This window comes from Camelus bactrianus, chromosome 26 (genome assembly GCF_048773025.1).
Source record: "Camelus bactrianus isolate YW-2024 breed Bactrian camel chromosome 26, ASM4877302v1, whole genome shotgun sequence".
Taxonomy (NCBI): Eukaryota; Metazoa; Chordata; class Mammalia; order Artiodactyla; family Camelidae; genus Camelus; species Camelus bactrianus.
Window position 1 is genome coordinate 36,075,949 of NC_133564.1, and position 13,857 is coordinate 36,089,805.

At 43.9% G+C, this 13,857-nt stretch overlaps 1 protein-coding gene across 48 annotated transcripts in view; it reads right to left on the reverse strand.

The window, feature by feature from the left end:
- The window catches only part of LOC141575166 (uncharacterized), a 135,599-nt gene that overhangs the window by 111,029 nt on the left and 10,713 nt on the right, over window positions 1–13,857 (reverse strand). For 34 of the 48 annotated variants that reach the window (XM_074353827.1, XM_074353822.1, XM_074353854.1 and 31 more), the window contains 4 exons: window positions 12,887–13,051; window positions 12,467–12,579; window positions 10,515–11,058; window positions 3,038–3,197 (listed from right to left, as the gene is read on the reverse strand). In XM_074353827.1, the coding sequence (XP_074209928.1) occupies window positions 12,576–12,579; window positions 12,887–13,051 (169 nt within the window). In that variant the 3' untranslated portion in view covers window positions 3,038–3,197; window positions 10,515–11,058; window positions 12,467–12,575. Of the gene's footprint in view, window positions 1–116; window positions 246–2,372; window positions 2,650–3,037; window positions 3,198–4,814; window positions 4,957–7,352; window positions 10,029–10,514; window positions 11,059–11,093; window positions 12,248–12,466; window positions 12,580–12,886; window positions 13,553–13,857 lie in introns of those variants that run through there. The other 14 variants (XR_012502547.1, XM_074353855.1, XM_074353859.1 and 11 more) reach the window with 10 other exon arrangements.

The window sequence follows — 13,857 nt, forward strand, 5'->3', positions numbered from 1 at the left end:
AGTATCAGAGATGGAGAGAGATAGTTTTAACTCTGTGGGCATCCTGAAGGAGGCAGCAGTCCTGCCTCTGCACACTTCTCTAACCCTTCAAGGCCCGCAGCACATATTTTACCTACCTGGACCAGCCCTCCACCCAAGGCCTCTGCAGGACCCCTACGGGGATCACACCCGTTGCCCCCAAGCGGAGTTGGGTTTCCTTTTGGTCTGGGAACCAAGCACCCGCAGGTGTTGTCGCTCAGAACTACCTTGGAAAGAGTACATATTCCCGTTTTACACGCTGGGACACAGGCAGGCAAGATCTCTGCTTTACCTCCACTGTCCCAGGTGTTGTACTGGCGGGGAGCGGGAGGTACAAGGTCAGATCCCAAAAGGAGCATACTGCCTGAGTTTTGGTGCATAGTCCCCATCCTTCCTGAGTAAACCACACCCCACCCTCGGGGAACCATCAAGGGTACACAGTATGTCCCTGGGTGTGGGATAGCTGCCCTCAATTCCAGTGCCCAGCTTGCTAGGAAGATAGGAGTGTTACTGAGTCTAAATTCATTCTCCTTAGTGCAGGACAGGCCAGTAAGTTGGGAGACCAGGTGTTGGGGCATGGAATAGCAAATTTCTGAAGACCTAGATGGCAAACTAATGTCCTGGAAAACCATCTCCCCAAGTCAGAATTCAGGCTCCTTTCCTACGAGCTTGGTTTTTGCAATCTTCTTCATGTAGTAATTTTTTCTTGTTAGAATCCTTTCTTCTTGCAGCTATCTGCCTGGGTCAGATCCCTGTAAACCTCCAACAAAACAAACGTTATTTTCTATTATGTTACTTGTTATCTTTATATGAATGGAAAAGTGTTAAATATCCTTAAAGGTCAGAGCATTCAAAATAGGCTCTCCTGTATATTTTAGGCCCTAGGCAACATTGTTTTACAAGCAAGATGAAGCCTTGGAGACAGAGCACAGGGTTAAGTCAAAGGAACAGATTTATTATGGAGTCAGATTTGTTCTTTTCTGTTACCAGGGCAGAAGACACTTGAGGATTTAAATCCCTTTAAGTTAAAAATAAGTAATACTTTAAAGGAATTTACATACATAGGTCGGAATGTGCATAGCATATCTGGAAAACACACAAAGGATTGTAAACAGTGGCATCTCCAGGGAGGGCTGAAAGAAGAGAGGATGAGGGAAAACTTCTTTCACTTGTGTATTTTTGTGCTCTGTTTGAAATTTTTTAACCACATGCATGTATTTCTTTTTCAGTTAAAAAAAATGTGTAATGGAGCAAAGGAGTAGCAAGCTCAGCAAATACAGCAGCCATGGAATCACTGAGCCATCACTTTTGATTTCGGCCAGGAAGCATTTATTGACTCTCTCCTATATGCCCAGTGCTGTTTTAAGACTTCTTTTATTTTTTTTCATAAAATAATAAAGTGCTATTCCTCACCCCTGCCCATGGCTGGTGGAAAACCAACTGAGTTTTTATTGAGTTGTTTTCCAATAAGTAGAGATCAGTTATAAACAGAACACAACTTCAGGGCAAAAAAGGCGGAGTGGTTTTCCAGCAGGCCAGATAGCTATGAAGGGTTTTCAACAGAGGCACACAGAGGCTCAGAGAGAAAGCCTCCAGGACCCTACGAAAAGCTGCCCAAACTGCCTTCTCCATGGCACTACTGAAATAGGAAAGAAAAAATCTGACTCCATATTATATCTGTTCCTTTGACTTTAACCCTGTGCCCTGTTTCCTAGGCTTAGTCTTGTTGGTTCTGCACCTTTTGTAAAACAATGTTGCCTAGAGCCTGAAATATACAGGAGACCCTATTCTCAAGGCTCTGACTTTGAAGGATATTAACACTTTTCTATTCACATAAAGATAACAAGTTACAGAATAGAAAACAACATTTGTTTGTTGGAGGTTTACACGGATGTGACCCAGGTGAAGAGCTGCAAGAACAAAGGATTCTAACAACAAAGAATTCATACACCAAGTTTGCAACAACCAAGCATTCCCACTTCCCACTTTTAATATAAGAAGAGCCTGAAATCTGACTTGGGGTGATGGTTCCCCAGGACATTATTCTACCATTTCTCAGCTGGCTTTCCAAATTAAAGTCGCTGTTTCTTGCCCCCAAAACCTGGTCTCCTGATTTATTGGCCTGTAATGCACGAGCAGAACAAGCCTGGACTCGGAAACACAGACATTGAAAGTACCCATTTGGTATATTAAATGACCTGCTTCTACTCATCTTCCTGACGTTTTATTCTCTTGACCACTCCTGCTGTGTTTATGAAAAACCTGTCATGTGGACACATTTCCACCTCTAGCCACTACCCTTCCAGGTAAGAACTGATGCCAAGAAGGCAATGGAAGTTGCTAGAAGGTATTACCTGGACAAAATAGAGCAGAAGTGGGTTCTGGCTGATGTTCAGGAGCAGGCTGGAACACCTGACAAGATGTTATAAGTACGGATAGACAGCTGGGCACCAAAGGAGAAGCTTCTAAACTTCCATGAGGGACTTGTTGGATAGGAAGGAAAAGTCCCAGACTATAGCTCGGATCCCACCACGAGCTTCCTGGGCGAGTCTGGGCAAGTAATTTAAAATCTCTAGGCCCGTGCTGTCCAACATGGGAGCCACCAGCAACATGCAGGATTATGAAGTTATTCTGTAGCCAGACAGAATTATAAAAAGACATTTTATTGCAAAGGCCCAGCAGGTATAATATTTAAAAACGTTATTGGTTATCTTGACCTAACGAGATATTTTTGTATGTGTAGGTTTCTGTGGTTTGTAAGGCCTGTGACTAATGATTCCGTTACAGTGAAGTATTTTGAAATTATAAGTTACTGGACACAGTACCCTCATATCACAGTTGAAAAAAACTGATCCACATAAGCAAGGTGATCTGACTTATTAGTTATGAGCAGGGGCTCTGGGGCCAGCCTGCCTGAGTATAAATTCTCACTCTGCCTCCAGGGGGTTCTGTGTGAATCTTGGACAAATTATTGTTGTTTTTGTTGTCATTGTTATTATTTGTGCCTCTTTTTCCTTACCTTTTAAGTAGCGAGGAATATGTAGACTCTATCTCCTACTGTGTTGGCAGGATTAAATGAGTAAACGTCTGTGCTGCCCACTTCCCTGGGTTTCAGCATTCTCCAGGCAATCAGTGCCAAACTCAGAGGCATTCTCCACTGTCTTCGTCAGTCTGGGATGCTGTAACAAATTACCGTGGGTCGGGTGGCTTAAACAACCAGCATATTCCTTATGGTTTGGAGGCTGAGACTTTCAAGGTCAATGTATCCTTGAGAGGATTGCCAGCTCGAAGATGGCTGTCTTCCCAATATCTTCATATCCCAGAGAGCAGAGAGAAGCAAGCACTCTGGGGGCTTGTATAAGAACACTAATCCCATTCATGAGGGCTCTACTCTCATGACCTCATTTTATTCTACAAATCACCTCCCAAAGGCCCCACCTCCCAATACCATCACCCTGGGAGATGGGGTTTCGACATATGGATTTTGAGGGGATGCAAACATTCAGTCCACACATCGGCTAAGTCTCCCAAACATGCAGTCATCAAACCTGTAGCTAATTTCAAAGTAATATTTATGTCTCTCTGCCCATTTCCATTCCTACATCCACTATCACTGAAGCCCTGTTACATTTTATTCCTTATTTTTCTGGTAGAGATTTAATTGATTCCTCTAACTCCAATGCTCCCCTCACTCCAGTCTGCTTAACAGCCCTGCCAGGTAGGTCTTCCTTAAAACACCTTCCCACTTCACCTGGTTGATTTTTAGTTGTAAATGTCAGAATCCTCTCCACACCCCATCCTATACCTTTAATCCGTTACACTACGGCTCACTATGTTATTTTCCTCTTACCAATGTAAGAAATTTCCATAAGCTTAAGAGCTTAAACCAGCACAGATTTATCAGCTTATGGCTGTGGAGGTCAGAGATCCAACACAGTTCTCATTGGGCTAAATTCAAGGTAGCAGCAGGGTTCCTTCCTTCTAGAGGGTCTAGAAGAGAATGTTTCCTTGTTGTTGTTGTTTTTTTTTTTTTCCAGTTTCCAGAGGTAACCCACCTTCCTTAGCTTCTGCCTCACGACTTCCTCCATTTTCATGGTCAGCAGCCTTTCTGAACATTGCTCTATGGCTACACCTCCCTCTGATTTTAAACTCAGCTGGGAAATGTCCTCCATTTCAAGGACCCCTGTGATTACACTGGGCCCACCTGGACAATCCAGGCTACTCACCCTATTGTCTCATCTCAGGATCCCCTTGTCCCATCCCATTCAGGCATTATGAATGTGGCTGTGACACTCACCTTGTGTAACATTTCCTCTCATGAGCATTTTATGGTTCAAGGCACATATGAATGACTTTTTGTTTTTCTTCCTTAGCCTTTCTACATTCAGTATGTCTGGTGAGATTATATGAATCCTTTTTATTTGTCCCCCTGCACTAATCTTTAATAATGTACCATGGGTTTAAAATGCTAACTGATAGACAATTTAGAAGACAGAAATCCTCTAAGATTTTTGTCCTAAAATATCTGTCATGCATTTTGCCATGTACAGTAACATGTCACAGGTGGCTACCCTGTGGCTGGGGAGGGACATGATTCTGCCATCACACTCCCCTCATTCTCACCAATGTGCTGATCACCTAACCAAGGACCTATGCTCCCCGCTTCACTCACTTCCTCCTCCTTTCCATTGACTACCCTGTTCCCATCGCTTCCTTCATTCAGCACATCAGGATTTCATGACCACATCCTTCTCTAAATGGAATGGGTATCTTGAATCTAATGTCTGACAACTCTTCTTACTGTATATGCACACACTGACCTGCACATAACCCCGTCCAGCTATTTATTTTCCTAGAATCTCCCAGAGGAATCAGTTCCATGATGATGGTGATGATGATGATGATACTGACAATGATGACAGGGACCTCTCAAGGATTCTGATAAAGAGGGAATCAATAAAGGGAGGGAATCATTGCAAAATTGCCCCAGAGACAGGCTTAAATGTAAATAACTGCTATAGTGTTTAATGAAATTGACTAATATTTAACTATTTTTAAAACTTTATATCACTGAATTTAAAATTTTAACGGGAATTCTCATTCACCAGTAACCAAGATTCAACTCTAGGACCAAAGTCTAAGGATTTCAATCTTCTAACAAATTGTCCACTAGCCTTTTAAACACGTGATCCTTTTAAAAAGGTTAGTGCTGGGCTGAAAACAAGCAGGATTCTTATAATCTCACCAGACACAGTGAATGTGGAAAGACTAAGGAAGAAAAACAAAAAGCCATTCATAACATCTTGAACTTCACGTTGCTCACAGGAGAAAATGTTAGCCAAGGTGAGCGTCACATCAACATGACGCCTGAGTGGGATGGGGAAGCTGATCTTCCTCATCAGACATTTATCCTGATTTGTTAGATGCCAACACAGTTTCCTCATTGGATTTGCTTCTAACAAGTATGGAAGAATTTACGTTCTACCAAAAGCAGTCTAAACATTTTCCCCTGCTGTCAGGTCTCTGGACTGAATGTCCCCACAAGAAGGACATGAATATGTTTCATAGGGAATTCTTCCTGAGAAGCAACAGGATTTTCGAGGGAAGAACTGCAGGCCCCCCATGGAGGGCTGGAGGAGTGCTAGAGGGGGCACTGGAAAAAGAGCAGGAGTGAGTTCAGATACTACCGCTCAGGTTGCCAAAGACAGCTTTGCTATCTCTGAGGATATGACATTCTCCCAAAAGTTCCATGAGTGAAGGTACCTGTGAACACTAAGCAGGTTGTTAAGAAACAGCAGCACATAATTTGCGTCACAGCTCAATTACAGTATGTTTTGATATTTGGAAAATAATTAGCCCATTTTCCTTTGAAACTGCAGCAGTAGCAATAGAAATAAAAAAGGCTGAGCCGTCTTGGAGACAACAATCAATTAACAATTCTAAATCTGCAGGATTCCTTGACGATATGCAAGCAATGAGCTAGATGTGTGCTGCAGATACCTCTTACTGCAGGGCTCACTCCTGCAAAGCATAGAACTAGTTTTCTCAGCAGACAGAGGGAACCAAGTCAAGATTCCAAATCTTGAGAGATTTACTATATGGCAGGAAAGATCACACAAGTACATCCAGCCAAATATGAATAAATGTAATCAAATATTATCAAATGTGATTGGAGCACAGATGAAACAGGAATTCCTTTCACCTGGGATCTAGAGAGACTTCTTCAGAAAATGTGGCTTTGTAGATGGCCAAAGACATGGGTGGAAATTTGGCAGAACAGGATGTAAGGAATTTTAAAACTGATTCTAAAATTCATAAAAAATTCAAAGGATCCCAAATATCCAAAACAATTTTGAACAAGAAAAACAAAGTTGGAAGACTTGCACTATCTGATTTTCAGCCTTTTTTTTTTTTTTTTTAAACTACAGTAATCAGAAAGTATGGTGTTGGTGTAAAACAGGAAAATAGAATAATGGAGCAGAATAGAATGTTCAGAACTAAACCAACACTTATATAGACAATTGATTCTCAAAAAGGATGCAGTGGAGAAAGGATCTTTTCAACAAGTAGTGCTGGAAGTATTAGATAGTGATATGCAAAAAAAAAAAAAATGAACTTTGATCCACACCTCACAAAATATACAAAAATTAAGTCACAATGGATCATAGATCTTAATAGGAAATCTAAAAGTATAAAACAGCTAGGAGAAAAAGCATAGGCTTAAGTTTTATGACCTTGGGTTTGGCAAATATTTCTTTGCTATGACACCAAAAGTATAATCTATTTTAAAAAGAAACTGATAGAGTGAACTTTATCAAAATGAAGACTCTTCAAAGCTGTTCTAAACACTGCTAATCAAATGAAAAGACAAGCCATAGACAGAAGCTATTTGCAGATCATATATCTGATAAAGGTCTCTCTTTGTATCTGATCCAGAATAAAGAGGTCTCAAAACTCAATAATAATGCAAACACCTGAATGAATGAATGAGGCCAGAAAACACACTTCAGTAAAGATATCCAGATGGATAATAAGCATATGAAAAGATGCTGATTAAAGATGCCATTAGTCATTAGAGAAATGCTTTTAAAAACCACAGTGAGATACTAGTACACATACATACAAGAATGAATACGATTAGAAAGACCGACCTTACAAAGTGCTGGTAAGGAATTAGAGCAACCAGAGCTGATACACACCACAAGGAATTTACAATAGTACAACCATTTTGGAAAAGTCTTTAACAGTTTCTTTAAAAAAGGTAAATACCTATCTACCATATAACCCAGATATTCCTCATCTGGTGCTTTAGAAAAGAAAAGCATATGTCCATATAAAGACTTGTAACCAAATATTCACTGCAATTTTATTTATAATAGCTCAAGTTGTAAATAACCCATGCATCCATCAAGAAGTAAATGGAGAAACAAATGATGGTCTATCCAAACACTGCTCACAACAAACTCTTCAGTAAAAACTCAGCACTAAACAATACTCTGCTATAAGAAAAATAAGCTATTAATACAGCAACACAGATGACTCTCAAAATAATTACACTGAATGAAAGAAGTCAGACAACATAGAGTAGATACTGCATTAATCCATTCATACAAGGATCTTGAAAATGCAGACCAATATGTTGTGATGGAAAGCAGATCAATGGTTTCCAGGGGAAGAGATGGGGAGGGAGGGAGGGACAACAAATGGCAGGAGAGAAGCTTTGTGGGTGATGGGTATGTTCACTCTCTTGAATGTGGTCATGGTTTCTTGGGGATATACTTATGTCAAAACGTATTAGCTGTACACTTTATACGTGTGAAAATTACTTTGCCAGGTATACCTCAAAGCTGTTTTAAGAAAAAAGGCAATTCAGTCCTGATCCACCTCAGCGCCTGATTGGAGCGACATGATCAGTCCCTCACCCTGTTTGCCTAACAGGAAGGTAGAAAACCTCTCACGGAAAATAACATATGGATTTTTCATTTGCAATGTCTGCCATGTAATAAAGAATTTCAAGACATGCAACATGTCAAGACTATATAACGGATAATATGAGAATAAGAAACATTAGACAAAGGATGCAAACCCCCAGGTGATGTAGGCATCAGAGTTACCAATAAAGGCTATAAAATACTTTTAATATATTCAAGAAAATAAGGAAATTATGGGAGAATAGACAACAGGGTAAAGACTTTCACCAGAGAAATATACTGGAATGTATTTTTAAGAGAAATCAAACAGATACTCTAGAACTGAAGCTTTCAGCTCTGGAAACAGGTAAACAGAGCTAATTAGGATCCCTTTTAAGTAAAACTTTCAGTAATGCCGGGTAAAATACAACAACAAATGTAACACAGAGCTAACTATGGAAAGAGAAGTTCCCAGGTGACAATACAAAGAGGACACTTAAAGCCCAGAGTGGTAATCTTGTGAGCTGATGCCACCACACCCTGGAGGGAAGGGGTTTTAATCTGCACATAAATAGAGATACAATGTCCATTTAGGAAAAAGGGTCCATACCAGATGTAGAAGACTCTTCCTTTATATCTATATAGTCAGAGACAGAGATGTAAAGTGGCAGCAGAGGTCACAGTGACACAGGGCCCTGGGCCAAGGAGTGTGAACACCTCTGCAAGCTGGGAAAGGTAGGAGGACGAATCCCTCCCTAGAGCCTCGGTGTGGAATGTAGCCTTGGCCACACGTTGGTTTTAGCCCACTGACAATGACTTTGCACTTCTGCACAATAGAAGAGTGAGATGATGAATGTGTATTGCTTTAAGCCACTGAGTCTGTGGTCCTTTGTTACAACAGCAAAAGGAAAGAAACTCAGGAACCAACATGAACATGAACCCCAAGCTGCCTGCTGTGCTGGCAAGAAGTTCATTGTCTCTGAACCTGGGGGAGTCTCCTGTCTTCTGGCAGCATCCACAAACTACCTCATGCTAACTTGACAGCTTGCAGAGGGTTCAATCTTAACCCTGCACAGTTCTTGATATTTAGTTAATAAAAATGATGGTGTCATCATGGGTAATTTTCCATCTTTTAAATACCCTTCAGTCTTCTAATAAAGCTACCTCAAATTGAGAGACAGTGTAAATAGTTTTCAAACTTCATAATAAATAACTGTGGTTTTATTTGGTTACTTAAATTATGAGTAATAATATTCACATTAGTAAAAGTTATTAAATTCAACATTGTTTAATGAAAATATCATTTCTTTTTGCATGAACATGTATTAACTACAATAAATATTCCATGCTTTGTTCTACGATTTACTGTTAGAGCCTTAAAGTATAATATTTTCCTCAAAAGATATTATGGCAAAGGGATTTCTTTTGGTGGAACAGTTCCTACATCAAATCTGGTGCATGGCTCAGGCCACTGGGAACCTAGAGATGATAGATATTAGGAGGCATTATAAACACAAAATGATTTTTAAAGGAATTAAACAACTGGATGTGTGAAAACAAAGAATCTGAGAATATTCTAGTGAAATAAATGTATTTTTCAGCTTAAGCAAGACACTGGGTGAATAAATCTAAAATGAAAAAACCACCCAGAGATCAGCAGTGAGTCATGCATGCAGTGTGACTGATCAAAACCAAGTTGTTTCCAAACCAGTGTGCAGGCTTGATGCCTTCATGAATCAAGTCTGTGTGGCACCAGGCCATCTCGAATACATGTTGATGAGGTATTTATAAGCCCTTCACCATCCCAGCACAAAGCCCACACATGAGCCACAAGACCATCACCTACACATCTGCAAAAGACACAGCATGGTGAATAGCACTTTTCTTGTTCAGTAGCCGGTGGCAGGGCACTGTGAGCAGACAGAGATACAGGGACACAGAGACACAGAGGCACTTCCCCTCACTCAGCTGATAACCTTCCGTGCATTCCTGGGGACAGGATTGTCATAAAATGCACCATGGATTGATCCTCCTACTAGGAAAGGAACGGTAAGTCTGTCCTCAGGTTGGAGCAAGGGTGGCCGGAGGATCTCAGAAGAGCTGTTTCAGCACAACCAATAGAAATGTCTGCCACCGTGACCACGAGAGACAGGTCTCCTGCCATCCCGGTAGGCACTTGGGCTCCTGACAAAAGCTGGGCTCAGTAAAGGCTTGAGTAGAAGGCACAGACCTGAGGGATGCCCCAGCAAGAGACAGGAGGTAGGGCCTGGTTTATACTGCTCTGGGTGTATCCCAGCCTCATCCGAATACGAAATCAGAAATTTGCAAAACAGCAGAGCTGGGATGGATCATCTACTCCAGACTCCTCACCTTACAGTTTAAAGGGTGGCAGCCCTGGGAGGCAAAGCAACGTGCTAAAGGCAGAGCGTGGAAGTGGCAGCGCCAGATGAAAAGCACCACGGCAACCACCGTTCAAGGTCGCTGACACTGAGGACGGGGCCAAGGTTTCCAACGAGGAGAATGAGACAGTGTAAATACTTTGTTCCCCCCAAAACCCCAAATGTTTACAAAGGCACAAAAACTCACCTTAACTAGCTCTCTTCTGAGGGGGCTCTCTTCTGTCTCCGTCTTTCTGTCTGTCTCCATTTCTCTCTCTCAGACACAAACACATACAATTTTGTGAAAGGGGACTTCCTGCCATACAAAGACAGACTTCACATCTTCAGAGAAACACTTGACAAAGCACATTTCCAATTCAAGTCTTTGTGTGAGGTCTGGGCAACTGGCTTATTTTCTAGAACAATAGGTGGTTCCAAAATCAGGAGATCATCTTCCCCAAAGGAAGAGTTCTGGTCCGTGTTGATGAAGCTGGGGGTGTCACATTTCATGAGCCCGTTCGGCTCCTCCTCTGGCCACCTGCTGCATCTGATGGCTTCCTGGAGCCGAACATCACTGTCAAGGGCTATGGTTGGGATACCAGCTTTGGCCTTGTCCAAGCGGTCCACTTCATTGACGTAGCAGTGAAAGAGGGACCTAGATTCGTCATTGTGCTGCCAGAGAACCCCTTGGGCACCAGCGGTCTTCCAAAGTCCGACACAAAGCTGTTCAGTCTGAATCTCTTTTCGGGAGACTCCGCATTGCAATAAAGAAAACCAAAACAAAAGATCGCTCACACTCTAGATCGGTGACCTGAAGACTTATAGTTTTTGATATCTGCTGAGAGCAAATCCCTGCACAGAGCATGCTGACAAGCACTGGAAGTGAGAGACATCACTTTCGAACACATACAATTACACCCAAGGCAAAAGTCTCGTGAGGGCCCTTGGACCATCCTGAAAAGACATCGCTCCCTGAGAATCCTCAATACTGGTGCATCGCACACCAGTGTTTCTCAGTGGGACACTCAGATCATCTTCATCAGAATTAGTTAAAGTGCTTCTTAAAATGCAGAATTCTGGGGTGCACACCCTCAGAGTCTCCAGAATTAGGGACCGGCAGTCTGTATTTTCATAGCCACCAAGATCACTAAACATGCTCAGGTTTAGCACCGCGGTCTACATCGGGTCACCTGAGCATCGACAATGCTGTCTCATGGGGTGGGGGGGGTGCCATGTGTGTCAGTGTGCTGTCCTACCCACGTGTCTCCCCTGATTCTCAGAACTGACATTGCAGTCCCATTGGGCAAGAAATACCACCATTTCACAATGCATACGCAGGGCGCCTGACTGACAGATACAATCAGTGCTAGGAAAGGGGACAAAACTCAGGTTCCTCATCGCTTGTTTCACTTACTGTGGGACAAATGATCAATTCAAGGGTAATAAATCCGTGTATGAGTGAATAACATGACTCTCGTTAGTCCCACGAGTGCCTGGAAGAGCGAGCCTGGGCACACTGAGAATCATAACAGCCCATCTACTTAATTGTCATCCTCCCCAGATTTATGTAAAGGTTACTTCCACCCAGGCCGTGACCCCTGAAGGGCAAGAATCATGTCTGAACACACTCTCAAATCCAGAACAGAACCTGACAACAATTAGGCTCTGGGGTCTGTGTTTAGCGAGTGTGGAATCTCAGTGATGCCAGCTCTTAGACCTTGCCTTCCCATCCCACCCCTCACGATATGGCCCTTATGACCAGCTCTCCCGGGGCTGGGGCCACGGAACCCATTTACAGGACTGGAAGAATCTGATCATGTAAACCATCCCCCAGATTATCATCAAGAGTCACCTGCATTTCAGGGATCAGTAATCCCAGAAGCTTTGCAGTTCAGGCAGGTGAGGGATTTTTATATCAGCTCTGTCTTCTACTGTGACTGCCTGGGTGACATCAGACAAGGAATTCTCAAAAGCCTGAGCTTTTCCTTTCAGGAATAATCTAAATAACAAATCTCGTTGACCACTCAACAAGTGTGATGTGAAGATCAATGATTTACACAGGAGTACAACATTCACTAGGTCATGGATTTAGAATCAGAGAAAAATCATTTGAGAAAGATTGACAGAATGTAGCTTTAATGCAAATTTAAGTATTCTTACCTTTCAGTAAATCATCTTCTTCCCCAACTTATCAGTTCACCCAAGTTTAAAAGATGTTTGAGAACAGGGATGGGTGTGCCAGCAATCTGGGACGCAATAACCTAAAATGTCACCTAGGAAAAAGAGGGGAGTAACACATTTTTAAAAAGCATGGTGAGGATGGCGGGGCCATCCCCCAACTCCAGACTAAGAAGCTCTAAGTAATAGATTTCCTGCCTGCCTGGGGCATCAGCTGATGTGAAAACCCACCCAGAAACCTCACTGTCCAGCAGCTCCTCCGTAACACAGGCTACACTTTCTCAGAATTAAGAATTGGGGCCAGTAACCACTTCGCTGAAGAATAAAGACAAAGAAGAAGAAGAGAGTTCTGCCCCTCCCCAGGGGAGAGCCCAGACCTTGGGCTGCATGCACTGAGCCTACCTCCCAGGAGAAGGATAAACTGGAGAAGGGCGTCCTGCGAAACTGGGACAGCAAATGTTGAGATGGGAACAAATTGACCGGCTGGCCAGGGACAGCCCCCTCCGTCGCTGCCTTGGCGGCTGCCTCCGCCCCCTCAGCACATCCTGCCCACTTCCGGTGGTTAAGCTGTCAGGGAAACAGTGCTTTGCGACCTGGGGCAACAGAGGCTGCCCCCAGGCCAAGCTGCGGGGGAAATGGGATCTAAACCACCAGCTCCCAAGCGGCAAGCTCCATACCCCCGCCAACAACCCGCCGCCCCCGCAGCCTACAGCACCCCCGGGGCAATATGTCCTGGAGAAGGGTGACCCGGGAATGAGGGGCAGCAGAGGCCACCCCCACGTCAGGCCTCCAGAGAGATGGGAGCTTATCCTCCAGCCCGCCAGGGGCAGACCCCCCTCCTCTCCAACCCCTGATGTCACCGCGCCCACCTCCCAGGAGCAACCTGACCGGGTGTGGGGTTTCAGGCTAATCTTGGGCGGGAGAGGCCGTCCCCAGGCCAGGTCAGGGGAGAGGAGAAGAAGTGGCCCCATTAGGCGGGGCAGCCGGCCGTCGCAGCTGCCTCTGCCCCTCGACAGCATCGCGCCCGCCTCCCAGGAGCAAGCTGACCTGGAGACGGGCATCCGGCTTCTTGGGCAGCAGAGTACACCCCCAGGTTTGGCCGTGGGGAAGAGGAGAGCAAATTGACAGGCTCCGCCCTGCAGGTCCTCTACCCCTGCCATCGCCTCCCCCACACTTTAAAGGCACTTCCCAGGGCGCCCCTCCCCCAGCAGGCTAAATGGGACAGGTGTGTCTGGTGATCTGAGGCAGGAGAGGCCACTCCCACACCAGGCAATCGGGGAGACGGGAGCCAATCCACCAGCTCCCCAAGGCAGCCCCCTACCCCCACAGCAGCCACCGCTCCTGCCCCCTGACCTCACGGTGGTCGCCTCTAG